A 27,595-nucleotide genomic window follows, 5' to 3' on the forward strand; every position below is an offset into this window, starting at 1 on the left:
TAGCAAGAGAGAAGCTGGATCGGATTATGAAGTACCTTAAATAACTTCCTTCTAAATAGGAAACCCAGCCCATTTAATTATTTTCATGGTCCATTTCACTTCTTTAAATTGCTAGTTTTTCAAAGTAATATGTTGTACAATGTATCTGGCAGGCTAAGCAATTTCTGATTATTTATTTCTATCACAACTGTTTTTAGAGTCTTCACTCCTTAAATTTTCCATTAGGTAATGGACTTAATTTCAGAAAACCTATGAAGGTAGGTTTTCACCTATAGGTTTCACCTTCTTCTATGAAGGTTCAGAGCTTATGACAAGGGTAGCACTGGTGGTACCTGAGATTATTACTGCAGAACCTCTAGTGCTTCCTACCGTGGGCAACTGTTCATTTTCTTCGTGCTCTCTATTTTGCTCTCCCTCTCCATGCACTTCTTTATTTTCTCATTCCTTTGTCTGTCCTTCTCCCATACCTATGGCACCAATCCTCCGATGAACCCCAGGATTGCCATAGAACACTGTGGAGGAGGAGTTACTAGCCACTGAGCCAGCTGAATGAATTCAAAACTCAACTCTGCCATGACCCTGGGCAAGTCATTGAATCTTCAGTCTCCTCACTGTAAAATGAGGGTAATGACAGCACCTACTTCACAGGGTTGTAGTGAGCACTGAAGGAGGTGACAAAGTACTTGGAGTAATGTCTGGCACATAGGAAGTGCTAAACAAATGTTTATGATTATTTGTGTTATTGTTATGTCCCTCATTTCCTAGATAGAATATGAGCTTGGGTGTTTAGATAAGTTCAAGTTTATATCATTCTCCTCTCAACCCTTCACACTGCTCTAGAGATATTGTAAAAAACACACACAGGTCATAACACATCCATCTTTTGTTCAAACACCCTCACTGGCCCTCATAATCTGTGTAATAAAGTTCAAACTCTTAGGCATTTGAGGTCCCACACAATCTGCTCCCAACCAGTTTTCGCATTCTCATTAAACACATATGTCTGTCCAAATATCCTACACACCCGTCACATTCCAAGTCAGGCTGGGGTGGGATGGGATGGGAGGGCTTTAGTCTCTTTACCCATAACCTCCCCTAGCACTGCACCTCCTCTCCCTTCCAGCCAGACTGTGCCCCCACCTTGACTTTCCAGAATTGCTAGGGTTGCATAGGAATACTCACCATTTTCTACATGTCATACTCTCCCAAAGTCACCTACCACAGCCCAGACCTGAAGTCACCTCTTAAACAGAGTCTTCCCTGCTTCTCCCTCTTGTGAATAATGTCGCCTTCCTCTCAGAGGCTATAACTTTCTTTTTATGTCTTACTTCAGTGCACCTTGTACTATAGTTGGTTTTCATGCTTGCCTCTCTCAATAGTGAGATGAAAGGACAGGGAAAGCAAACACATTTCATGAGCATGGACTCTATGCTGGCTACCACACTGGGCACTTTATAAATGTCAATTCCTTTAGATGTCAAAAAAACCTGTGAAAGCAGATATCGTTGTTTGCATTTTAGACAAGAGAAAACAGATGCTCCAAACTAGATAATGGTGGAGCAGGGATGGAAGGCTGCCCTCAAGTTCAAGTTCTTCCTGCCCACCCCCCTGAAGGCGGAAGCCACCTGGTTAGATTCATCTTTGTGTCTCTCACCACCACTTTGAGGGAACACCACTTTGTGTTCTCTACGCACAGGAGCCTCTCAGAAGAGGTTCCTGAATTGAATTATAACGAACTTTTATAAGGAAATAAAAATATTTGTTTTTCATTAATTAATTATAAATTAATTTATAATTTCATTATAAATTGATATTTTATGAAATTTATTATTTAATTAACTATAAAAATATCTGTTTAATCATTAGTTAACCTTTATAACATCTTGGTGGAACAGAAAAGGAGCAGACTTTCAGGATCTCAAGAATCTCTACTTCATGGGAGATGAAAGTGAGTCTCACCATCTTAAAAGTTCCTTCCTTCCTTATGGCCTCAGAGAGAATGTGAAGAGTTGAGAACTGGGCCCAATTTCCTGACTTTGAGAACAATGTTGCAATATTTTCTTCTATCTTTGCTTCCCTAGTTCCTAATATTTTTCTTCCCACACTGTGTTTTCATTTTCTTTTCAAACATTCCTTGGTAGCAAAAGAACAGTTTTGAAATGAACTGGACAGTATAATATTGCAGAATCTAAGCTCATTTTCTATGGACAAAGTGACCCTTCACTAGGACCTCCAGAAATCCAAATTCCATACAGAGGTAACAGAAACTTTCCCGTTGTGCTAATTGTTGGGTTTATACTACATCAAACTTCTTCAGTAATTAGAAAATCATCTGGGATAGCCATTGCTACTTAGAGATGCCTAAGCTTTCTCAATAAATCAGACATTAATTGGGTAGAGTGTGTTAAGTTCTGGTGCTTAAACATTGTCTATAATTTGATTTCGTACTTCATTTTACTAAAGGCAGGCAGGCTGAACAGGCTAGAAAATATCAAGTATCAGAAAATGCTCTTACAAAGAGGTAAAAGGATACAAGGCTGGCTCTGTCTACCAAAATGTTGGTTTTAATATCACATTCTCATTAATACCCAATAACTTGATTAGGGAAGGAGCTCGGGTTTGTGAAAAATCATGAGCCACAAGAAAGATTTTGAGTTTTTGTTCAATCCACTGTGAACTGCTCTTAAGAACTAAAACTATTCCATCCAAATGATGCAATATCTTAGCAGAAAACTACATATTGGTTCTATTATATTAAATATTGAACATAATATTAGTATTTTTTCTTCAGATAAGCTGTCTTACTGATTCATAACATGAGGTTTTAGATTTTGAAATTGCTTCTTAATCCTTTCTATTTCATCTTCCAAAATTAATCCTACTTTAATAGTCCAAGGTATTCTGGTATCTACTAGAGATTTAGGTCAAATTTGTAAAAAAGTTGAAGAGTAATTGTTTATGCTCTCTGTATACTTTATAGCACATTGCAGCTCCTTTTATTAGTGTAAAAAACTTGTATGCCTCTTTTATAGTCCTTGGAGCATGTTTTTTTATTTTAAATTATCGTAGAGGTTTATAGTTGCAGCTTTGCCTCTGTGATATATTGTTGGTTAGGTAAAAACATTTATTGAGACATTTTTTCTAGACACTTTGCTAGATGTTGGGGGCATACAAATGAAGAGTTAGATACAATCCTTGCATCTGAGAAGCTCACATTCTAATGGGGGCAAGAGACACATACAGAAAGTTTTATTTTTCATAATTTATATGAACCTAACCATTCACAAACATAACCATTAATTAAATCATTAGTTCAATGAAAAGAATATGATCTTTTTTTTTAAACAATTTCCTGTGAGATATTGTTTCTAACTGTATACTGACTCTGAAAGTGGCCAAAGAGTAGACCCTGGGTTTTTGACTCCAAATTCTCAAGTTATATCCACTGCTCTACCATGTCTATTGACAATCATGTTAACTGAAATTGTAGTCTTCAACCCTGTCTGGGCAACACAATCACCTGTGCATTTTTAGAATGGATACTCGTCAGGGGATCTCCCCAGAGATTCTGATTCAATACGATGTGACCACAAATTCAACTGCACCCTTTCTCTTTGTAGCCATCAGGGTTCTCAGCTGCAAACTACAGAAACCAGCTCTGGCTAGCTTAAACAGAAAGGAGATTTATTGGAAGGATTTGAGGTAGCTCACAGAATTGACAACATGGTTGGAAAATATGCATTTTGTGGAAAGAACATAAAACTACTATTTTATGCAGAGTCTAAACAGGAAAACAAAAATATTTGCAGACAGGGAATTTAATTGAGAGACTTGGTTACACAGAAGATGGGAGAGATGAAAAGCCCACCGTAAGATGGGGAGACAGCTCAGGGATTAGTAACAGCAATAAGCCATTTCCACCACTGGGCTGGAGACAAAAGGAGGGGAAGAAGTGTTTTCAGATGCTGGGGACCTGGCAGAAGCTGGACGCATGGCAGGCCTGACAGGAGCTAGAACCATAGAGGACATGCAGCTACTTGCTGAGGACTCTGCTGGAGTCAGAGAGGGAGGAGGAGGAATGTCCTGGCTTCCGTCTACTCCCCAGTCTCCTTTTAGCGCCCCCCGCTGGTCAAACCCACCTGGAATCCAGCTGACCCAGGAGGCTAGGAGGTCTACACAGCCCCACAGTGATAACACAGCTCCACAGTGAGCAGAGCGGGGGAAGGGTGAGAAATGGATCTGAGGGTGAACAAGCCCAGAACTGGCCTATGTTTGTTTTAAGCTGGGTTTTGCTATTACTGGCTGGGGGAACTTGGAGAAGTCATTTCCCTTCTCAGACCTTACTTCCTTCATCTGTAAAATGAGAAGGTTGGACTAGACTTTCCAATGTCTTTATGATTCCTGGCTAGTCCTTGAGTTGGCTCACTATCTTACCTTAGAAGTGTCTCTATATTAGGAAAGATGAGTCATATTTATAGTTAAATGGATAGAAAAGTTTTAGATCTTCTCCTGCAACTTCACACTATTAAATCTGTGAAGTGATTTTGTTTCACTTTACATGAATGTGATATGTAAGACACTGCCATTTATCTGTAGTTTTTAAGGCTCAGCCAAACAGCCCAGGAAGATGTGCTGCCTGCACTTGTTTTCCACCTTGGGTAGATTTGCTTTTTCATTGCAAAAATACCCACGCAACAGGAAGTTTTTAATGTGTAGTATGGCTGGTGGTTGCAGGAGGGCTTTTTTAAATTAAAAAAGATTGGTTCTTTCTAAGTCATGGTGAAACAGTTGAACAACCTGCTTCCTTCCCCTTCAATCAAAATACATGAGTCTCACCACGAGATGACAAACGAAGGCTATGTAAGCACTTATGAACAATCCCAGGAGACATTGGTTTTCAAAAGAACTTTTCCTTTGCCTTTGATGGTTGATTTATCTAAAGTGGTTCAGAGTCCTGCTGCCACCTAGGATGCAGAAAGCTGGAAGAGTGTCTCTCCCACTCTAACAATGAAAAAAAAAACCAGATAAACAACAAAATCACAACTTTTCTTGAACCCATCAGAGCTGAGGTTGCAGGGCAAAAGAGTGGCCTGGAATCTAAAAGTGGACAATCCCCCTGCCCCCAAGGGAGACGGGACCTGTGCAGACTGATTCACCTGTGGCAGTCTGCTCTACATCAGTGAGCATCAATCTTGCAACTGAAGATTGTCATAAGCAGTTCTACCCCGACTGCTATTCTAGCAAATTACTTGCACTGACAAGATTTAGCTATAATCAATCAAAAACAAGAGCAGAAGGAATGCATACCTATGAGTTTTGATGTGAAACACAGCATCTCTGTTGCCAATGTTTCGCACCAGCAGAATCTTCTGAGTGCTGTATTTGACAGGGCAGGTGGAAAAATTCAGTGTGTCAGGAAAATCCAGGATGGCTCGTGCACCTCTAGCTTTGATGGGTACAATAAACTTTTCTCTTTCAGTAACACAGGTCAACATATGGGCGTAATCCTACAAGAGAAGGGTACAATCGTTATTTGTGGAAACATCAATGTGATCAACATAACTGTGCAAGAAATATGGCCATATGCCAGGCATCTTGCAAAACAACTTAATGCATTCTGTGAAACCTTCTCAAGACAATTATAGATGTACTTTCAGTGAAATACTCTTTTCTGAGAGAGAGAGAACAGTTCAAGTATTAACAAGCCAGTAGAGAAGCTTATGTTTCATGTGTTTCCCAGATATTAGGGAGATGGGATGGGGGACACTCAAGGCAAATTTTTCTTTAGATCAGAGGAGGTTCACACCAGTTCCCTAACATCCTCCTTCTAAATCCTACCTATTTATCCTTCAAGCCCATGTGTTAGATTGTTGGCTCCAATCAATGGTCCCTCTATGCCCACATTCTTTGCAATATGACTTTGTAGCTCCTCCACCATGAGTGGAGTCTATTTCTCCACCCCTTGCTTTGACCAATGGAATGTGGCAGAAGTTATGCTGTGCCAGTTCTAAGTTGAGGCCTCAAAGAGCTTTGGGCATTTCCAATCTTTCTCTTGGAACCCTGCCACTGCCATGTGAACAAGCCTGGTCTAGCCTACTGCAGAATGAGATCCCAGATGTCCCACCCAGGGCCATGTCAGCCCAGCCTACAACTATCAGATATGTGAAAGAGCGCAGCCAAGATGAGCAGAGTTGCCCACCCCACGTGTGAGTGGGCCCCAAGACCAACTGGGTCATAGTCCTGTGAGCAATAATAAATGTTTACTATTTTAAGCCATTAAATTTTGGAGTGGCCTGTTATTATATAACAATAGCTAACTGATACATAGCCCAGTTTAAACCTCACGTCTTGTGCAAAGCCACTCCAAATAAAAATGCTAAGGCCCTGGGCGTGAATCTTCCCGGGTCTTGAGTCTAAATGCAACAGAAATGCTGAATTAAGTCACCCTGTATGTCGTCTCATAAGATAGAAAAATGGAACTCGCATCATCAATGTAGCAAAGAAAAAAAGTTAAAAGTAAACCCTCACCAACAAGCAAAACTAAATATAAAAGGAAAGTGTTAACAGTCCCCTTGAGAACAGGCCAGAAGCTCAGATGCCGTTAGGAAAGGAATTGATTATCTAAAGCAGGTGTATTTTTCTTCATTTAAAATTTTCCCATCATTTTAGTGGGTGTGTTAGCTGCAAGGCAAGCTTGGTAAATGTAAAGTCCACTTTGAACTGAAATGTCCTTTCGGTAATCATGTAATAAACGGCATTAGTGGTGGAAGCTTTAGGCATAGACTAGGAATGGGAATGTCTGACATACAGATTGACACATAGACCTGGCCATGCACCCAATTTCATGAAACCTACAGGACAAGTATAAAGCAGTGGTATCCCCAATTATTTTATTCATTCAACCATGTTTATTAAGTGTTCAGGTGCCAGGCACTGAGCTAGGTCTGGGGATACAACCAAGTAGCAAGCACAGATATGCATCACTTCGAGCTTACATAATGATGGAGGAGACAGTGAACAGGTAAATAAAGCATATCTAATACACAATGTTAGACATACACAAATAAATATAAAGATAAAATAGCCAGGAATGCTCTCACGACAGAGCCTTTACAGCTGGAATCTCTCTGCCTCCCTGAACTCCAAACTCATACGTGGCTGCCCAGTCAGCATCTCCTTGGATCATGGCAAACTTACCATGCCCCAAAGCAAAGCCCCTGATTAATGCCACTGCCTGCAACTGTGTATAAAGATGCCCCACAGAGGGGAAGGAATAGGGGCTGAAATCCAGCCCACTCTGCTGGCTCCAAGTGCATCAGCCCAGAGGGGGAGCCTTTTTCTCTTGCCCACAAAGGCTCCACAATGCCAGCTGAGGTCCTGCTCATGACCTTCCCTCCACCCTAAATCTGTTCCCTTGCTACCTCTCTGCTTCAGTAGTGACATCTCTATCCTTCTAGTGGTCTGGATTTAAAACAGTGGAATAAGCCATTCTTGATTGCTCTATTTCTCGATTTCTTAGTAAGTCCTGTAGGACCGACTTTCAAAATATAGCCAGACCACGATCACTTCTCACCATCTCCACCTTGCCACGCCGGCCCTAGGCTCTCCTATCTTTCCTGGGCTAACTGTACTCTATTTCAACCCTTGCTCCCCCAAGGTCTATTTTCCACACAAGGGCCAGAGGGATCCAGTTAAAACGTAAGTCAGCTCAGGTGCTCCTCTGTTCAAAATCTTGCAAGCTGAGAGCTGGAGGGCTTGTTTGGAGGGCTGGTGCGAGCTACAGCCTGGCACCCCTGTCAGTCTCTGGCCACATCTCCTCCTCTCCCCCTTGCTGGCTCTGCTCCAGCTTCAGGCTCCCTTGCTGCTCCGTGGCATGCTAGAGATGCTCCTCCTTCAGAGCCTTTGAACATATGTTCTTTCTGTCCAGAATACGCTTCTCTCTAGTTATTCACAGAGCTTGCTCCCTCACCTCCTTCAAGACTCTGCACAGTCATCCACATTCTCACTGAGGCCTGCCCTGACTACCCTATTTTAAACTTAACTCCCCCTCCCCTGCCCCATTACTTCCTAGCCTTTCGTCCTGCTTTAGTTGTCCCCAAAGTCATCTAAGATATTATATATTTTACCTATTTATTGAGTCTATGGTACACCTCCCCCTAATATCTCCATGTCAACAGAGATTCTCTCATCGTATTGACCTTGTATACCCAGTGCCTAGAACAGGGCCTAGTACTTAGTAAACATTCAACAAATATTTTCTGACTGCAGGAAAATGAGTAATACAGTAATCACAGTGGTAGTGGTGAGTGAAAAAAATAAAGCAAGATGAGGGGGTAGAGAGCGATTGGAGCGCTCTCTTATACAGGGTGGTCAGAAAAGGCTCCATGAGGAGGTGACATTTCAGCAGACCTGAGCGAAGCGAGAAATGAAGCCACGTGGATGGATGGCAATCTGGGTGAAGTGTGATTTGGAGCCTGTGGCCAGAGGGGAACAACGTAAGGAGAGGTCAGAGATACCGCAAGGAGGTTGTGGGCGGCCAGATCAAGCAGATCTCATAAGCCATTGTTAGGACCTGAAGATGGCCAAAAGCATTAATGACATTGAAAGCTGATCTTGATGTACCTGACTTATGTTTTAGAAAAACCACTGGCTGCTATGTGCGTCACAAACTGTAAGGAGATTAAAATGGGAAAAGGGAGCCCAGTTAGGAGCTATTGCAGTGGTCTAGGCAAGAGACGACATTGACCTGGCCTAGTGCAGTAAATGCTTAGCCTAGCATCTGGCGAGTAGTAAGTCCTCAATAGATGTCAGCTGTCATTATTAAAATGTTGTATTAAATACTATGATTTGTGTAAGGCACATAGGGAAAACTCAGCTTGTGTTTACTCTTGTTGTGAGGATGATAATAATGATAATCCTGGTGATGATGACAATAATAGAACAAGATAATTTCAGAAAACAACAAGGGCTTTGAAGAAAATAAAACATGGGAAAATGATAATATGGGAAGGGGCTGCTTTAGGTTAGAACAACCAAGGAGACCTCCCTGAGGAGGTGACATTTGGATAGAGACCTGAACAGCAAAGGGAGCCAGTCAGGCGAGACCTAGGAATGGAGTGTTCTTGGCAAGGGGAATTGCAAATATAAAGGTCCTATGGTAGGAGCATGTAGTAAAAATTAATGGACAGTACTCCTGAAATTTATTAAAATTGAGCTGTCGGACTTGAGCTCTTCCATGGATTCTGGTTTCTAGATGATCATGCCAGGCTCAAAATTCTGCTATTCAGACATAAGGAAGTACAAATTACACTAAGAATACCTGATCCTAGAAAACTCCACAGAATTCAACAACGAAACAGTCTAGTCTGATTACATCAGAATCCTAAAGAGATAAGTACTGTTTTCATTTGTTCTTAGGAGATCAACCCCAGCAAGCAAAGGTTTTGTTAGGCATTAGAAACTGGAAAGCTACTGGCACATGAGAAAACTTAATATTAACTGAGGCTTTGAGAGAAAGAACAAAAGATGCTGCTGAATCCAGGACGAGAGGCGATCCCAAAGTAATTTGTCTCATTTTATTCTGTATTTACATATTCTCTGCCTTCTTCTATAAGGAATTGAAGACAGCTGAAAATAGTTTGGGAGGCTAATTGAAATATTCATGAAGATGTTTCCAAACCTTTTCAAATTTCCAAATGAGGAAGATTTAAAGTTTGATCAGAATTATATATTTTTTTCATAATCAATTAACATACTCATAAAAGAGTATGAAGAAATTCTTTAAACAACTCCTTAAAAATGTATTCCAATCTCTGAAGTTCTGTATTTAATATGACTATATTAGATTATGTAATATACCATTATATATTGCTCTACTGGCTTAAAATTCATTCAAATGTTATGACTTGGGTGGCTTTGTCAGCCTGCAAGCTAAGGAATTACTTCAGTTGATGTAGTCCCTTCCACTGTACTTAGATTCAGAGCAATCAGGGCACCATTCAGAGCCAAAATATTTATTCCAAGCTCTTTCCCCTCTACTATGAGAATGAGAACTACTTAGCCATAAATTACTTTATACCCTAAAGTGTTATCCTATATAACAAAGCTCTCCAAATGAAACTTCCAATCCATTTTTTGCCCGTTAGCCTTCCTTCCAACATGTCCATCTTTCAAACTTTAAGAAACCAGCAGTAGAATATGAAAATGGCAGATTTGACTTTCTGAGAAGTGAAAAGAATGAATCTTGATTTTATATTAGCTCCATGATAGAAAGCAAACATGGCAATAATTCTGTCCTTTAAAGTCTCAGGCAAAGGAAAGTGATATCTTCTGCAGCAAATGACTCTCACAGCATTCAAGGGCCAGTGTGGTTAAGCCCTCCCAATCCTCTTTCTGCCTTCTCTCCACTCCTACACTTGATGGAGGAATGGCTAAAATCAGATCTGATTAGGACTCAGTGAATTTAATACTCAGTGTCTCTGGAAATGTTATAAATTCCCTAACCAGTTAAAAGTATTTATTATACAGTATCTTCTCAATCTGAATTCTTCAAAAGTGAAGAATCAGTTCTCAAGACCTAATTAGTTTAAAAAGGAGACTGATCAGGTATCGTGGCCCTCATCCTCTACCACTCTGACTCTTCATATGATTTAGCTGGGGTCTCAGCTTCCTAGCAGCATGTGCATTTCTTCATCTGTTAAAAGAGAATGGCCTCTGACCTTTGGCTTGAAAAGAAACCTGAGACTTCCAAATTTATTTTGACCATTTTTATCCTTAGTATACAATGACAATGTGGATACTTCATGAGTCATGTACAAATCATCCACTTAAGGTAATTAATTTCCTCTTGAGTTTTTTTGCTAAGTTACCCTTCAATCGACCAATCTACCTGTCTCTATATCCATATACTCTGCCTTCCCTTCTGTTCCTATCCCAGACCAACCCCTCTCCTTGTGTATTAGATCTTAATCGTTCTTGCTTACTCCAGGACTTTCCTGAAGCACTATTTTTTCCTCTTTACTGAACATTCACTCATCAGCTTATATTCATGCTTGAATAGCCTCATCTTAAATATTAATAACCTACCCATGACCCAAACATCAACCTCCAGCTACTGCCCCATTTTTCCAATTATCCTTTACAGCAAAATTCCTTGTAAGTGTCACTTATACTCAATATCACCACCTCCTCACTTTCCATTCTCTCTTCAACCCACCCCATCAGGCTTCTGTACGCAATATTCCACAGAAACGCTTCTTGCCAAGGTCATTAGTGACTTTGCCAAATCCAATGGCTACTTCCAAATCCTTATTTTATTTTACTTTTCCTAGCTTTGGACACAGTTGATCTTCTCCTTTTTGAAGTACTTTATCCATTTGGATTCCGGAGCTCTGTAATCTGCTGGTTGTCCTCCCACTTCATGACTACCCCTCTTAGTGTCATCCTCCATCGGCATCTCTTCCTTTTCCCAACTTCTTCTTTATCTACCCTCACTCCCAACGTCATCTCATCCACCCTATGGGAAAGTACCATCTTTACACTTAGAATTTTCAAATATTTCTCTTTAGCCCCAATATCTCCCTTCTACCCAAGATAATTGTATCTAACTGCTTACTTGATATTTGCACTTGGATGTCTAACGGGAAGTTCAAACTTAACACATGGAAAACAGAGCTCCTGATTCCCTACCTTACGTCCACCCGGCCTCACAAACCTGCTTCTCTTCCCCTGTTCCCTATCTCGGGAAAGGGTGCCACCATTTGGTCAGTTGCTGGCCAAGATACTATAAGTCAAACCAGACTCCTTTCTTTCTCACACCCTTTATCCAATCCATCAGCAAATCCTGACAGCTCTACCATCAAAAATATATCCTTAATCCACCGCCTCATCACCCTCACTGTCACCACCCTAGTCTAAATCACCCTCGTCTTTTGCCTGAACTATTGCAATAGCTTTGTGTCCCTGTATTCATCAGGGTTCAGTTCTGCTACATTTAACAGGGAACACAACAAAATAAGAGCAGCTTAAACTAGATAGATAGAAGTTTATCTCTCTGCCATAAAAGAGTCCAGAAATAGGGGCGCCAGGTTGGTGTAGTGGCTTCACAGTGTCATCAGAGACCCAAATTCCTAAATTCCTGCTCTGCAGTTCTAGCACACAGCGTCCACCCTCAGTGTCACCTGATGGGCAGAGTGAGTCCTGGGATGCCAGCTATCTCTCACAGCCAAGCTGCAGGCCAGAAGGAGAAAACCAAAGGGCACAACAGAGCACCTTCCCCATTGTGTCGGCTGTCATCAAGTACACGCCTTAGAAATCCTGCTCACATGTCATCGGCCAACACTTAGACACAGGCAGCTGCAAAGAAGGCTGGGAAATGCAATCTCTTATGTCAGGCAGCAATGAATCCAATCAAAATTTGGGATTCTCTCACGAATGAGGAAAAAGAATATGGATGTCAAGGGTAGGCAACTAGCCATTACACCTCACACCCCCTTCAGTCTATTCTCTACGCAGCAACCAGAGTGATCCTAAAATGTAAGTCAGATACGTCATCTCTAATCAAAACCCACCAGGGTAGATAAAGCGAAAGGATCAAGCATTTATCCTATCTTTCCTGTATGAACTGTACCCCAGGATCCTCGTTGGATCATTACAAAAACAAAACAAAACATAACAGACATTTTGTGTCTCTTGATCTGATGCAATAGGAAGTGCCACATCACCAAAGAATTCTTGCCAAAAAAATTAAATGTGAATATAATCAAGCCTCTAGATCTAACCACCAGTTAATAGGGAAACAGAAAGGACAGAAGACCATTCTACAGAATCTGATGGGGATGCAATCAGCACCTTGTTTGGATCCTGAGTTAAGCAAACCCACTTGAAAAAATACATATATATTCACATGTGACTCAACTGGGGAGATCTGAATACTGACCAGATATTTGATGATATTAAGGAGCTATTGTCATTTTTAGGTGTGATAATGGTATTGTAGTTATGTTAGCTACGGGACTGGCTTCAAAATCCTCTGCGGCAGGGGGCCAGATGGATGAAGCAAGATTGGTCGTGTGCAGAGAGCTTGAAAATCTGTGTGATGGCTGTTCACTATACAGTTCTCTCTACTTTTACATACGGGCTAAAGCTTTCATAGTAAAACTATTTGGAATACTTTATGGTGGCTTCCTATTCTGCTTTGCATGATTTTGAAGACCCTTCATGATCTCACCCTCTGCAAACTCATCTCCTACCATGTTTCTAACAGTTTCCTCTGCTCCAGCCAAATTGACCTTGCACTTCCTTGAGCCTTTGCCAAGCATGTTTCAGTCACAGGGCCTTTATACTTGCGGTTCCCTCTTCCAGACAAATATCTTCCCTCAGATATTTGCATAACTTAATTTAGTTCTCTGCCTAAATGTTACTGCATCAGAGAAATCTTCCCTGATCCTCCTGTTGAAAGGAAACAGGACTCCCATTACTCTCTATTCTCCAACATGTCAATATCTGACATTAAATTATACATTTGTTTGTTTATTCATTGTGGAACATAAGCCTCATGAAGGACAGAGCTCATTCCATTCTCCAATTGATCCCGGCTCATAGAACTAGGCCTGGCACAGAATGAATGAAAGAGTATGATTCATTTTTAACATCTTTATTTGGGAACTAAACTATCAAGAGTTCCTCATAGAATTCTCAACATCCTCATTAACCTTATTATATAATGATATTTATCAAATCCAGAAAGCTAAAAAGTAGTGACGTGACTCACTGAAGATGTGAAATGAAATAGAGAGAAACACTTTTCTTAGAGAAGACTTCTTAGACATCTTTCTCCTGGTTGAAACAACAAGAGAGAAAGTTAACGTCTAATACATTCATAGCAGAAAAAGATATTTGGGCCCTTTTATATGCTTTTGCTTTTATCATCTGTAGGCCATGCTCGAGTTGAATAAACTTCTTTATATTTTCTTGAGATTAACTTTCACTTACTCATCTCATGTGACAAATATTTCCTGCATACTTCCTGTGTCAGGTGCTGTGCTAGGCATTGATGTTTCAGGCGTGACCCAGACAAGAACTAGGGAGGGCGAATTTCAGGCAGAAAGAAAATAAAATCCATATCATTATCTTTGCCAACAAAAATTGTTGATTGTGGAAAATTTTATGATATCTACACTTTAATTCAAAATGCTGGCAATATAGTTCATTATTGTTATACACCTAGATAACATAAAACATGTTAACATATTTCTATTCTTCTTGGGCCACAATTTTTAAATTTCATAGCAACAAATCAGGAAAACTACTTTGACAGCAAATTAGATATTTTCTTAAAGCATAACTTAGCAATAAAATTGCATCACTTCATATTTTCTTCAAACCACTGCTGCCATTTTCACATGACAACACTATAGTAAATAGATGCTTTCTTAAGTCCAAGGAAGTATCGAGTTTTGCTTTCCTACAAAAGCCTAATATTTTTGATACTCCTTTGAATAGTAAAGATACAAATTTAAGAGGTCAAGAAAAATGCCCAGCTCCAGAATTTTATAGTGTTATGACTATTATATTTCTACCATACATGACACGTACACTAGGATGATTAGATTAAAAACATATCCAATCTTTTTTTTAAAAGTCTGTGTGAGAAGAAGAGATAAGGAAAGCCACAGTGAATTTGCTGCACCTGTTATCTGGGTATTTGGCATTCTTAACAAGATAAATCCCCGGGAAGTCAGATTAATAGATGACAGAAAAAAATGTAAATTGCATTATCATCTTCGACATGCTAATATACATGGTTGCTGAAAATCCAATTGAAAAGAGACTGGCTTATTAGGCTGTGGCATGCTGCAATTTACATATCTCACCCTCCAGATGTGAGGAGGGTAAATGAGAATGGAGTGTGCTCAGATCAGCAGGGAATAGGGAGGAAAAATACATATGTATATTGGCTATCAATTTGACCAACTGAAGAAAAAGTGACACAGTGAAAAGACTGACTTTTATTTTTCCTAAAATAAATCTGGCTCTAGTTACTCCCCTGCTGCATTCTGGAGCAGGACTAAAGACAGCACCACTAACGCTAGCTCATCATCCCGTGCACGGCCTTGTTGGCTTTCCAACAGTAAGAGTGAATGTACATGCCCAGATGACTGGAAAAACTACTGAGAGTGAGGCCCTGCTGATGGTACAAGTGTAACAGGATCTTTGCAGAAAAAGGCAACCAAAACTAGCAGCAGGAGCTTCCCCAAATGCCCGCCATCAGTGTTGGACAGTCAGCGAAAGAAGAAATCACCACATCCTTTGAAAAACGAATTCTCTAAATTATGTTATAGCTTATAACCCAAATCCAACACTAAATCTTAATGTATCCAAAATTGGATAGTTACATTTCTCACAGGTAGCCATTATTCTCACTCTCTCTCTCCTCATAAATGCACATAGCCTTTGATAACTTTCAAATACTTAGAAAAAGAAACAGTAAAACAACATTTAACTTAATGTTTTTAAATTAGGGGTTTCCCAATAGACATGCAATGTGGGTGAAATGAAACGGTAAAAGGGAATGGAAAACTAGGAGTAAGATAAGCAGCCACAAAATTTAGCCAAGTAATAATCCTCAATGGGAATGTTAGCATTTCATATTTATAAAAAATATAAACATACCTAAAATACATTTCAATTATTTATTTGCTGTATAGATAAGCAGTAACAAAATCTCTTTTGTTTTAGCTTTCGATTAGGGAAAATTTAAAACATATACAAGAAAACAGAATACTATAACAAACCACATGTACCCATCAACCAGATTCAGCAATTATTATCATTCTGTCACTCTGGCTTCATCTATAGCTCCATCCATTCCTCCTCCTATGGTTATTATTATATTTTTATAATTTTTAAGGTAAAATTTAGACATATTGGAAAGTACAAATATTAAATGTACAATTTTGACAAGTGAATTCACTCATATAACCCACACGCCAATCATGATTTAGGACATTCTACCTCCTCAGAAAGTTCTGTGTTTCCCTTTCTCAGCCAGACCACCTGCAGGTAGAACAACACTTATCCAACAGGAGACTTATTTGCTCCAGCACAGAAAAAAATTAAGGAAAGCCAGCTCCTCAAACCCAGCAAGCTTTATATTTCAAGCTGCGCCAAGACTTATGATCAGCTTCCTACAGAAATGACAGTGTAGGAATTTGACACCCATACTAAATCCAGGTACCGTTCTCTTCACCGATAGTATTCAGATACAGAGCCTCAAGAAGAAACAACGATTTCAATAACATATAACAAAAAGCACTACTTTTAGAGCTATTTGTCTTTTCACTTATTTCAATAGTACCCCAAACAAAACTATAGGCCCGTAAACACAACCCAAGAAATAAATAGTAATACCACAAAGTGGAAAAATAATAGCAGCATTATTAAAATGGAATTTGTAACCACTCACTACAGTGATACACACTTGGCAGACCACATTAAATTCTCTATCCCTGCTCTCCAGCAAAGTAGTAGGAACAGTGGCAATAGTGGCAGGAATACTGGCAATGACATTCACAGCAGCTAATACGTATTAGTGAGGGAGAAGCAGGGATTCAAAGCTAACTCTCTCTGTCTCCATTATGCTCTTTTGATTCCAACTATAACGGTACAATACAGATCAGCACACACACTATTAACATTATATATAATCGGACATCTTGTTGTGCCGATTTAAGCCTTGTTTTTTGTCCTCGCTCCTTTAATCATGCTGGTAAAGTCCCTTTCCTCCTCCCCACAAGTCCCCATCTTGGTCCATATAGAGGAAAACCCAACCCACAATTTTGCGCTCTTTGAGAAGGGCTGGGTAGGAAGCCTCCACTCTCAGTCTCCCTTAGCTGGTCCTTGCTTCCAGGAGGCACTGGAATTTCTACAACTGAGGAGAGCCTGAGAATGGGCTAGATTCCCCACAGCTATAGTGGTGCTGAGGGGAAACAGCCCCTTTCTGAACTCAGGCTCTATCCAGCCTGCCTGTGCAGACAGGGGCAAGCAGACCAGGCAGGCCTCTGCGCGCAGCTCTAGCTTCTCCACTTGTGCTTGCGTGGAGCTATCAGTTAGGTCAACTCTTCACCGAAGACTGGTTATCCACCAGTCACTGGGGAACAGGAGGAGGCCCTGTCTGGGCCTCAGGTCCTGGCCACACTCTTTGCCATTAATGAGACCAAAACTGTGATCAATGTTCGGATCTGGGGTCTCTTTCCTAAACTAGTTAGAATCTGTACCCAGCTAGGATCCCAAACTTCCAAGAAGCCATGATCTTTATACTTAGTCTCAGCTCATTGCATCTGGATCACACCTTTTCCTTTTTGGTGTCCCCCTAGCTGTAGAGTCAAATATAAATATGCCGAGGTAGGTGCCAGGGAGCATCCAGAAGGGTTACTCTTCTTTACACCCTGGCTACTTACAGCTCATATAGACCCTCAGCACTGTTTGACAATTCTTTTCTCATTCCCAGTGGTGCACCATCCCCTCCTCTCACCCATTCTTATCACTCCTCTCACCACCACCACCAACACAACTACCACCACCACACCAACACCACTACCACCACCACCACCACCTCTATGAATGCTCAGAATGGCAAACTGCTAGTGACAAGCATTCAACCAATTTCTTGCCAGCTCTGCTGTTACCTTGTTCTCCTCTGGAGTGAAGAGGATTCGGAATATGGATGGCACTCCTGGAGCTACTTTGTGGCCAACATCTTTTGGATTGATTACTTTAAAGTAAGGGGAACTTTCCTCAACAACTTTCACCATCCTTGGAATCTGCAAGAAAAACACACAGTGATGGACACTGTGCTCGTGAAAAAGCAGAGGAAAAAGCACAGCCTTTGTAGTTAAACCTGAAATCTCCGTCCACTACCTACTAGCCAGGTGACCTTGTCACATCTGAACTTCAGTCTCCTCAACTGTAAAAGGAGATGACAGTACCTACCTTTATCCCAGCGCCTCACACAAAGAAAACACTCAATGCATTTAATTTTTATTAACATTATTATTATTACTCATTTTTATTGTTATTCCAAGTCTTTGTTGATTTTATATTTAAATGCGACTATCTTCAAAGCTAACTGCTTAATCATCTAATACCCCACCCACACAGTAGAGTTAAGCTGGATTTCCCAACATTTGAGAACTCTCCTGGGAGAAGAAATCATACTTACTGCACTCCTGCTATGGACCATCCACTTGGCCTGATGTGCCACTTAATCCTCACAACAACCTTTGAGCTTCATTATGACTCCCTTTCTACAGATGAAGAAACAGACACTTGCCCTAAGTGCTACATCTTCACCAAGCAATGGTGTTGGGAGTCAAGCCCTGACCTACCTCCACCTTCCCTCTCTGTGAGATTGTCCTAAGTAAACAGCACTATGAAGCAAGAACAGAGAGCAGTACAATATCCCCAAGGCCTGAATCAGACCAGCTTCAAACAGTGTCATTCTTTTCAAGTCTTACTCGTCTTCTCTGCTTGCCTCGCCCAGAGTACATATCTCTATCTCAGATAGCCCAAGCAATAAAAGAAGTATAATAGTGTGAAGAATGGGGGTGGTCAAGGGTGGAGGTTCTAGGGACACAAGGAAGGGGGGGTAGATTCTCTTTTTAAAGACTCAAAGGGAGCAGAAGGAAGTTAAGTATGACCTAGAAATCTCAGGTGAAAAATGAGGTAAAAAGAACTCCCACAACTCCTCAAAGCTGAAACCCAGATGGTGAAGGGAAGAAGAAATGCAGAGAGAATTCAGACAGACCCTAAGACTAGAAGGTGGGGAGGTAAGGAAGAGATGTGCACAAGTCTGATAGGAATAGAATTGGCTTTGCTGGTAAGGGAAAAGTGCAGTGGCACTTATGATGCACTGAATGATACTATGTAAGCTTGCCGGGAATACTTTTAGTAAGAGCATAATAATGGATTAAAAACTAGAAAGGAAAACACCATCAATACTACTACTAATAATAACAATAATATTGGTTTAGTGCTTACTATGTAACAGGCACAGAGCTGAATACCTTACATTCATTATCTCATTTAATATTCCAAACAACCTATTGAAATGAATACTATTATTATCCCCAAAGCTTGGAGAAGTGAAGTGACTTGCCCAAGGTCTGCAGCTGGCAGACAGCTCAGATGGAATCTGATCCCAGATTAGTCTGACTCTAGAGCCTGGGTGCTTATAATTGCATCCCAAATAGAATCGTGTTGAGACTTGTAGAGTGTTCATGGCATACTCTCACCTGGTGTGTGTGGAGAGATAGAGAAATAATGACCAAATGGGCTCTATCTTTTGCATCCCATGCCAGTGAGGAAGCAAATAAAAGGTGAATGGCACAGAACCGACTTCTCAGTACCCCTCAGTACCCCGAATCTATCCCAGTGGTTCCTTATAAGTCCACGAACTAAGGAAGTAGAGACACAAGGTTACCTAGGGTCCTGGGAGTAACTCACTCAAGACCAAGCCTGCGTAGCCTAGAGAATCTGTCTGCTTGTTGGTAGCTGGACTTTCCCTGGATGGGAACCCCCTCCTTTCATGGGGTCCAACACACAGGCAGCATTTTACCAAGAGGTTTTGGGATATCCAGGAGAACCAAGTACTCTTTGGCAGACAAAACTTACACATGCCTCATACTGTTTACTCGCTCATATACACCTACTAACAATCATTTCTTGTTTAGGGCCGGAGACGAGTGGCTAAAGTACCTCCTTTCTGGACTAGCTCCTCTCTGTCTTTAAATAGCCTAAAAATTTGACTGAGCAAGAGTCAAAAAGTAATGGTGAAAGGGAAAAAGAGAACTGGAAGCGAGAAACTGAATTGGTTGGCAGCCCTACATGAGAGTCCTAATGTCTATGTAATGTATCTCTTCTTTAGGTCTAGGGATCTAATCCTGGGCACCTCAGATTCTTTTTCTTCTCTCTGCCTACCCTTTTAGCTTCTGTCCCATGAGCTTCTCTTACTAACACTCTTGCAGCAAAGAACTAAACATACCATTTTCTCCAGAGGTTGGACTTTGCTGTCATTAAATCACCCCATTGATCTCTGAAAGGCATCACTAATTCTTTTAATGAGCTACTGTACTGAATATAACTGCAAGTCTTCCCATTTGCCTCAGATTCTTGCATAGTCTTTGCTTATTCTCCCTTTTTTCTTATAACTAGAATTTTTTGTCCTCACATTCTTAGATTTCTGTAAGTATTCCTACTTGTCTTTACACCTGAGGTTTAAAATCTCTCAGATGCCTTCCTCCCCATCTGATTACTTTTCGCATTAACTGTGCTTCATGCTGACCTCCCACGTTATTCTTTCTTTCATTAGTGTTAAATGTCAAGGATATCTTCAGGCATTTAATATCTTTTCTTGAAATAAACCCTAATTTATCTCTGAAGAAAAAGGCATAAAAAGGGAGAAGAAATCCTCAGTTGCAACCACAAAGAGACCAGGCGTACACAGTGGAGAAGCCATCCAGAACTATCTGTAGACAAAAATGTGAAGGCTATCTGAGGTAGAAGGGAGAAGAGAGAAAAGGAAAGAAAAGATCTCCATTTTTTGAAGTTATTTTTTTAAAAAATACAGTTTGTAGACTATAAATGCATTGGCTCAACAGCTGTAATTTATATGAGTAGAGTTTATACCTTCAGTTGGTGAAATGGTGGCTCTAATGCAGAGTATGTAAACATGAATAGTAATTGCCCTGTCTTGCATAAAAACCTAGCCCAACTGGTCACACATGAGAATTTCATGACATTCATCTAGCCAATCCTTTATTCAACAAGATGTCAGTGCACACTATGGGAGTTTACCATTTGTTGAGCACTGCCCTGGGACTGAACATATAGCAACAAACCAACACAGTCTCTTTTCATTAAGCTTACAGTCAAAGGGAATGTTTTCACTTATTTTCCTAGCTCTATCATATTAAAGAACTTATCTAAGATCCCACAGGATCCCATTTTATTTAATCCCTTCTTATATATCATGGAAGGTACAGCCATCCCACAAACATACTCACTTTGTCATTGTTCCTCAAAACCAGTGGAACTTCATAGACTTCACAGGGAGTGTAGTTCTGAAATACAATTTCTGATGGAAAGGGCTGGAATAATGCCTGATCCAGGTCAATTCCTGAAAACTGTAGTTGAAAGAATAAATTAATCATATAGTCACACCGTGGCAGAAATGACTGGGGAAGATAAGAAAATACTACATAGACCTATGGATATTAATACTAAGAACAAAGGAAACACTCAAAAAGGAGTAACTACCACAAACAATAAGTGTTATAATGAGTAAGGTTATTGTCATCAATTTCTTTAATACAAAAGAAAGTAGAAGTTTTGGTCCTCAGTTAAAAAAAATATAGGCTAATTAGAACACCAACCCCAAGCTTCTATTTCCAGTAATGGTGAATAGGGTAATTTGAACCAATTCCCCTATGAGAATAACAAGAAAAGCTGTATCAACAAATATCTTCTTGGAGGCACTGAAGAGCTAACAAGATAGTATGATCTAATGTTGAAATTATGAATCACCTCAAGCTAGTAGCTTGTGTAGTATCCAACAGGTTTTGAGTATTGCCATGTTTACTTAAAAATTTAGAATATCGCATGATGCCCTGTGAGTTCATGGTTGCACACTGGGCACCTTGGTACACAGTTTGTAAACTGAAGACGTAAGCATTCATCTCAATAATTTAGAAAAACAATAGCAAACATAAAAAACAAATAAAAGCCCAAACAAATGAAAAAATGACATAACAAAAACAATAGAAGAAATTAATGAAATAGAAAGTAACGATACTATAGAATCAACAAAGCCAAAAGTTGAGTCTCCAAAAAGACTAACAATATTGATAAAATATCTAGTGAGTCGGATGAAGAAAATAAGACAGAAGGTACAAAGAGCCAAAATAAAGAATGAAAATAGGGACATTGCTACAGAAGCTGAACTAAGTAAAAAGGTAATAAATGGATATTATGTCAGTAAAGTAAAAATTTAGATAAAAAGTACAAATTCCTAGGAAAATACAATTTATCAAAACAAGCACAAGAAGAAATAAAAAATACAAATAGTTCTACAACTATTAGAGAAATTGAATTTGTAAGTAAAAAACCTTTCATAGAGAAAACTCTGGCCCAAATAACTTTACAAACAAATTCTAGGAAACATTTAAAGAAGATACAACTCAAATATTATAGAAACTCTCCCAAAGGAAAGAAAAACAGAAATTATACGTCTCTCAACTCAATTGATGATGTTAGCATAACTTTCATATGCCTAAGAAAGGCAGTAGGAGAAAGGAAAATTACAGGCCAATCTTACTCATGAACCATAGACTAAAAAAAAATAGATAAGAAAGAAAACACAAGCATACTGAAACCCATAAAAAGGGTAACACATCATGACCAAGTTGGGTTTAATCTCAGAAATTCAAGGTTGTTTTAACATTAGAAATTGAACAAGAAGAAACAAAATTGTCATTTTCCCCAGAAGAAAACATTGCTTATTTAGAAAATTCAAAATAACCTATAGATAAACTATTAGAATTACTAAGTGATTTATTGAGGTCACTGAGTACAAGACTAACATACAAAAATCATTTATATTTCTATGTACTTGCAAGGAACGTTTAGGAAATGAAATTTATAAACAATACCATTTAAAATAGAGTCTCGAAACATAAAATATGTAGGAATAAGTCCAATGAAAGATCTATCAGACCTTATAAAAAAAAAACTACAAAATATTGTTGAGATAAATTAGAGAAGACCTACATAAATACAGGAATATACCATGTTCATGAATTAAAAAACTCAATATTTTAAGGATGTCAAATACTCCTCAAATTGATCTAAAAATTTAATGCAATCCAATAAAAAAAATCCCAACGGAAATGTTCTGGGAAATTGAAAAGCTGATTATAAAATTTATATGAAAAAGCAAAACACCAAGAATAGACAAGATACTTTTGAAGAACAGGATAGGAGGACTTGCTCTATCAGGTAGCAAGACTTATTATAATTATATTTTACATATAATATACTGTTACTTATCATAGAAATTAAAATAACGAGATATTAGCACAATATTTATCATAAAAACAAATGTAACAAATTAGAAAGCCCACAAACAAATCCTTAAATATATAGACACTTAATTTAACACCTATCACACACCATTCCAAGTATATTGAAGGTCTCAACGTGAAGATAAAATAAAGTTTTCAGAAGAAAACTGAAAGGAATATCTTTATGATATTGAAGAATGCAAAATTTTCTTTAATGGGACACAAAAAGTATAAAACATAAATCAAAAGATTTGTAAATTAAGTCATATTGAAATTTAAAACTTATGTTTGTCAAAAGATACTCTTTAGGGAACGAAAAAGAAAGCCAAAAAATAGGAGAAGATTATTTGCAATACATAAAATTGATAAAGGACTAGTCCCCAGAATATATGAAGAACTTTTATAGAAATCAGTAAGAAATGGACAAAAAACATAAACATAGGGACCGGCCTGGTGGCGCAAGTGGTTAAGTGCGCGTGCTCTGCTGCGGTGGCCCGGGGTTCGCCGGTTCAGATCCAGGGCGTCCACCGATGCACTGCTTGGCAAGCCATGCTGTGGCAGCGTCCCATATAAAGTGGAGGAAGATGAGCACGGATGCTCATCTTAGCCCAGGGCCAGTCTTCCTCAGCAAAAAAAGAGGAGGATTGGCAGATGTTAGCACAGGACTGATCTCCTCACCAAAAAAAAAAAAAAAAAAAAAAACCATAAACATATAATTTATAAAAGATGATATTCAAATGGCTAATAAACATATGAAAATGTCCTCAACCTCATTAGAAATCAAGAAATTGCAAATTAAACCACAGTGTGACAGCACTACACACCCAATAGAATGATTTAAATGAAAGAGAGTGACAATATTAAGTATTAGCAAGGATGTAGTGCAACTGGAATTCTCACACACAGCTAGCGGGAGCATAAATAGGTACAAAACTGGCAATTATCTACCAAAGCGAAACATATGCATAGCCTAAACCTAGAAATTCCACTTTTATGTATATGCACAATAGAAATGTGAACATGTGCACTAAAGATATATACAAGAGTGTTTATAACAGCATCATTTATAATAGTCAAAATGTGGAAAAAACCAAATGCTCATCAATAGTAAAATGGATGAACAAACTGTATAGTCATCAATGGAATACTATACAGCAATAAAAATAAGTGAACTATTACTAAACACAACAACATAAATAAATCTCAAAAACATAATACTGAGTGGAATTAGCCAGAGATTAAAGAGTACATACCACAGTATTCCACTTACATAAAGGTCAAAGAAAGATAAAACTAACCTATGATTAGCAGTTCTTTTGGAGAGGAAGAATAGGTAATAACTGGGAACCAGGAACAAGAAGGCTTCTAGGATGCTGGTAATGTTACATTTAAATTCTCTAATCTGAGTGCTGGTTATATGAGCATGTTTACTGTGTTAAAATTCATCAAGTTATATGCTCATAATACACACACACATATGAATTTTTAAAAAATCATTTAAAAATAAATGTATCTTTTGACACAACAGAATAAAAGGGAAAATTATTACAATCATTTCAATAGATGCAGAAAAACATTTGATAAAATTAAATATCTATTCACAATAAAAAAATGCTCCTAGCAAATTAGGAAAAATAGGTAACTTCCTTAATTTGATAGAGTATCCAGATCTTCACAAAGAAAACAACAACATTATACTTAATGGTAAAATATTGGGATTTTTTCCTTTTACCTTAGGAAACAACACAGGGATACCTTGGATCACAACTTTCATTCAGCATTCTATCAGAACTAGTAGTAAATTCAGAGAAGCAAGTGAAATCTATAAAAAATTAAGACTGAAAAGAAACTTAAAAGCATATTGCTAATTGAAAGAAGCCAATCTGAAAAGGCTACATACTGTATGATTCCAGAAATATGAGATTCTGAAAAAGGCAGAATGATGGAGACAAGAAGAAGATCTGTGATCGTCAGTGGCTCAGGAAGGGGGAGGGAGAGATGAATATGTGCAGCTTGTGACTTTTAGGGCCGTGAACTATTCCGTATGATACACTAATGGCGGATACATGTCATCATACATCTATCAAAACCTATTATAGAATGTACAACACTGAGTGAACCTCACTGTGAACTATGGACTATAGTTAACAATAATGTATCAATATTGGTTCATTCATTGTAAAAAAAAAAAAATGCCATACTAATACAAGATATAAATAATACAGGAAACTGCGTGCGGTAGGGGAGGGAGACGGGGTATGAGGGAACTCTGTGTATTTTCCAATCAATTTTTATATAAACCTAAAACTTCTCTAAAAAAATTGTCTATTAATTCTTTAAAAATTAAGATTGAAAAGAAATAAAACTGCCATTATTCTAAGATAATAAGTGTTTGCATAGACAATCCAAATAAATCATTGGAATTAATAAATAATTAGAATTAATATGAGATTTAACAAGGTTGCTGGATATTAAGTAGCAACAGTTAAGTAAAATTTTAAAATAGATACTATTATAAATTATTCCTCAATAAATAAAATAATTTTAAAAAGAAGGAAAATCACATTATATAACATTGCATCAAAAATATAAAATATCTGAGAATAAACAGAACAGCAGCTATGCAAAAGACTTCTATAGGGAAAACTATAAAACCTCATTGAAAGAAATTAAAGAAGACTTCAAGAAACGGAGAGATACAGTATGTCCATGGATTAGAAGAATTAATACCACAAGGATATCAGTTCTTCCTAAATTAATTTATAGACAATACAATCTCAAGCAAAATCTCTCCGCTCAATAAATTGATTCTAAAATGTATATGGAAATACAAAGAACCAAAATTAGCCAAGATACTTCTGAAAATTAATAAAATACCTTTAAAGAAGAACAAAGTATTTTGCTCTACTAGATACCAAGACTTAAATATATATATATATGTATATACATACATATAAAATAATGAAAATACTGTGGTTTGGAGATGGATAAACAAACTGACCAATGGTGTGAAAAAGTCCAGAAACAGACCCTTCCATATATGGACACTGGATATATAACAAAGAAGGCCCTCTAGTGTGGGAGGAAATGATGGATTTTTGCTTAAATGACACTAAGAATCCAAGATGGACTCTGTGGGTTATAACCGGCAGTTGAGCTCCCTTCCCCACCCCTCCTGCCACAAATAACCAGGGTTGAGAGAAGGTGCCCAGCAAGAATGTCTGCAACTTCAGATTTCAGGTAAGGCTTGCGTTATACAGATCTCCAACACAGTGCCGTCTCACACCATGAAATAGGAGAGAGGTCAGAGCTGAATTGGGAAACATATAAATACACGTTAGTAGGAAGCAGTCTGTCACTGAGGCAGGCTAGAAGAGGGGAACTCTGAATCATAAGAACACCCATAAGAATCTGGGGAGAAGAAAAGGCTAACACAATTCAGTCATTCTTCCTCCCTTCCTCTCATCCCCCTTCCAAATAAACACACACACACAATCCTCTTTCATAAAGAGCCGCACTGAGAATCATGGAGAATTCCTGCTGGTCTGGGACACTACCCAGGCCCTGCTTCAACATTAACTTCCTGCAAACAGATCTCTTCTTTCTTTCAAAGATGAGTGGTAATAATAATTATAATGATAAATCAAACCCAGGATCTATACAAAAATACTCAAGAAAAAAAAAAGAAAAGGAATAAAGAAAATGGCAAATGAAGACTAGTTAACAGAAAAGTGTTGCCATGAAAATCTTAATAACATTATTTCACTATAAACTCAAAGAACATAATGGAAAAAAATCAAAGAACATAACAAAAAAAAATGCACAAAGCAAACATTCAAGAATCCAGGGAGGATAAAAGCAATAAAAAAAATTCATATGTTCACTCAATAAATACTAATTGAGTTTCCAATATTTTCCAGATGTTGAGCATACAGTAGTGAATGAAGCCAACAAAGCCCTTACCCTCGTGAAGCTGACATTCTTGGGGACATAGATAAAAAATAAAGAAATACTTAATATGAGGTCAGGCAGTGAGAAGGCTATGAAGAAAACCAAAGCAGGACAAGAAGACAGAGTGAATGGGGATGGTTGCTCTTTTTAATAGGTAATCAAGGGGTGGCCTTTCTGAGGAAATGATGTCTAAGTAGAGATCTGAAGCAGGTCACGCAAAGATCTGAGAGAATAGTATTCCAGTTAGAAGAAATAGCAAGTGCCAAGGCCCCGAGGCAGGAATTATCTTTGAGTGTTTGAAGAGCAGCAAAAGGGGAGCACAGTTAGAAGAGAATGAGCTGTGGAAGAGTGGAAGGAAAAGAGGGCTACGTGGGAGGCAGGAACAAACAATGCAGGGCCTTATAATTATGAGAGTAAGATGAAGCTACGGGATGGTTTTAAACACAGAAGCAATCCTCCACATCTTCTTTGTGGAGAATGGATAATGGGGTGATGATATGGAAACAGGGAGGCTATTTCAGTAGTCT

At 38.7% G+C, this 27,595-nt stretch overlaps 1 protein-coding gene across 2 annotated transcripts in view; it reads right to left on the reverse strand.

The window, feature by feature from the left end:
* Nucleotides 1-27,595, reverse strand: part of HYDIN (HYDIN axonemal central pair apparatus protein) — a 323,416-nt gene that overhangs the window by 290,885 nt on the left and 4,936 nt on the right. For both annotated transcript variants that reach the window (XM_004431814.3, XM_087419963.1), the window contains exons 3-5: nucleotides 21,063-21,182; nucleotides 17,688-17,822; nucleotides 5,308-5,507 (exon numbers count right to left, since the gene is read on the reverse strand). In XM_004431814.3, the coding sequence (XP_004431871.2) occupies nucleotides 5,308-5,507; nucleotides 17,688-17,822; nucleotides 21,063-21,182 (455 nt within the window). The remainder of the gene's footprint in view (nucleotides 1-5,307; nucleotides 5,508-17,687; nucleotides 17,823-21,062; nucleotides 21,183-27,595) is intronic.

The sequence above is a fragment of the Ceratotherium simum genome, chromosome 30, assembly GCF_057802395.1.
Source record: "Ceratotherium simum simum isolate JZ-2026a chromosome 30, ASM5780239v1, whole genome shotgun sequence".
NCBI lineage: Eukaryota > Metazoa > Chordata > Mammalia > Perissodactyla > Rhinocerotidae > Ceratotherium > Ceratotherium simum.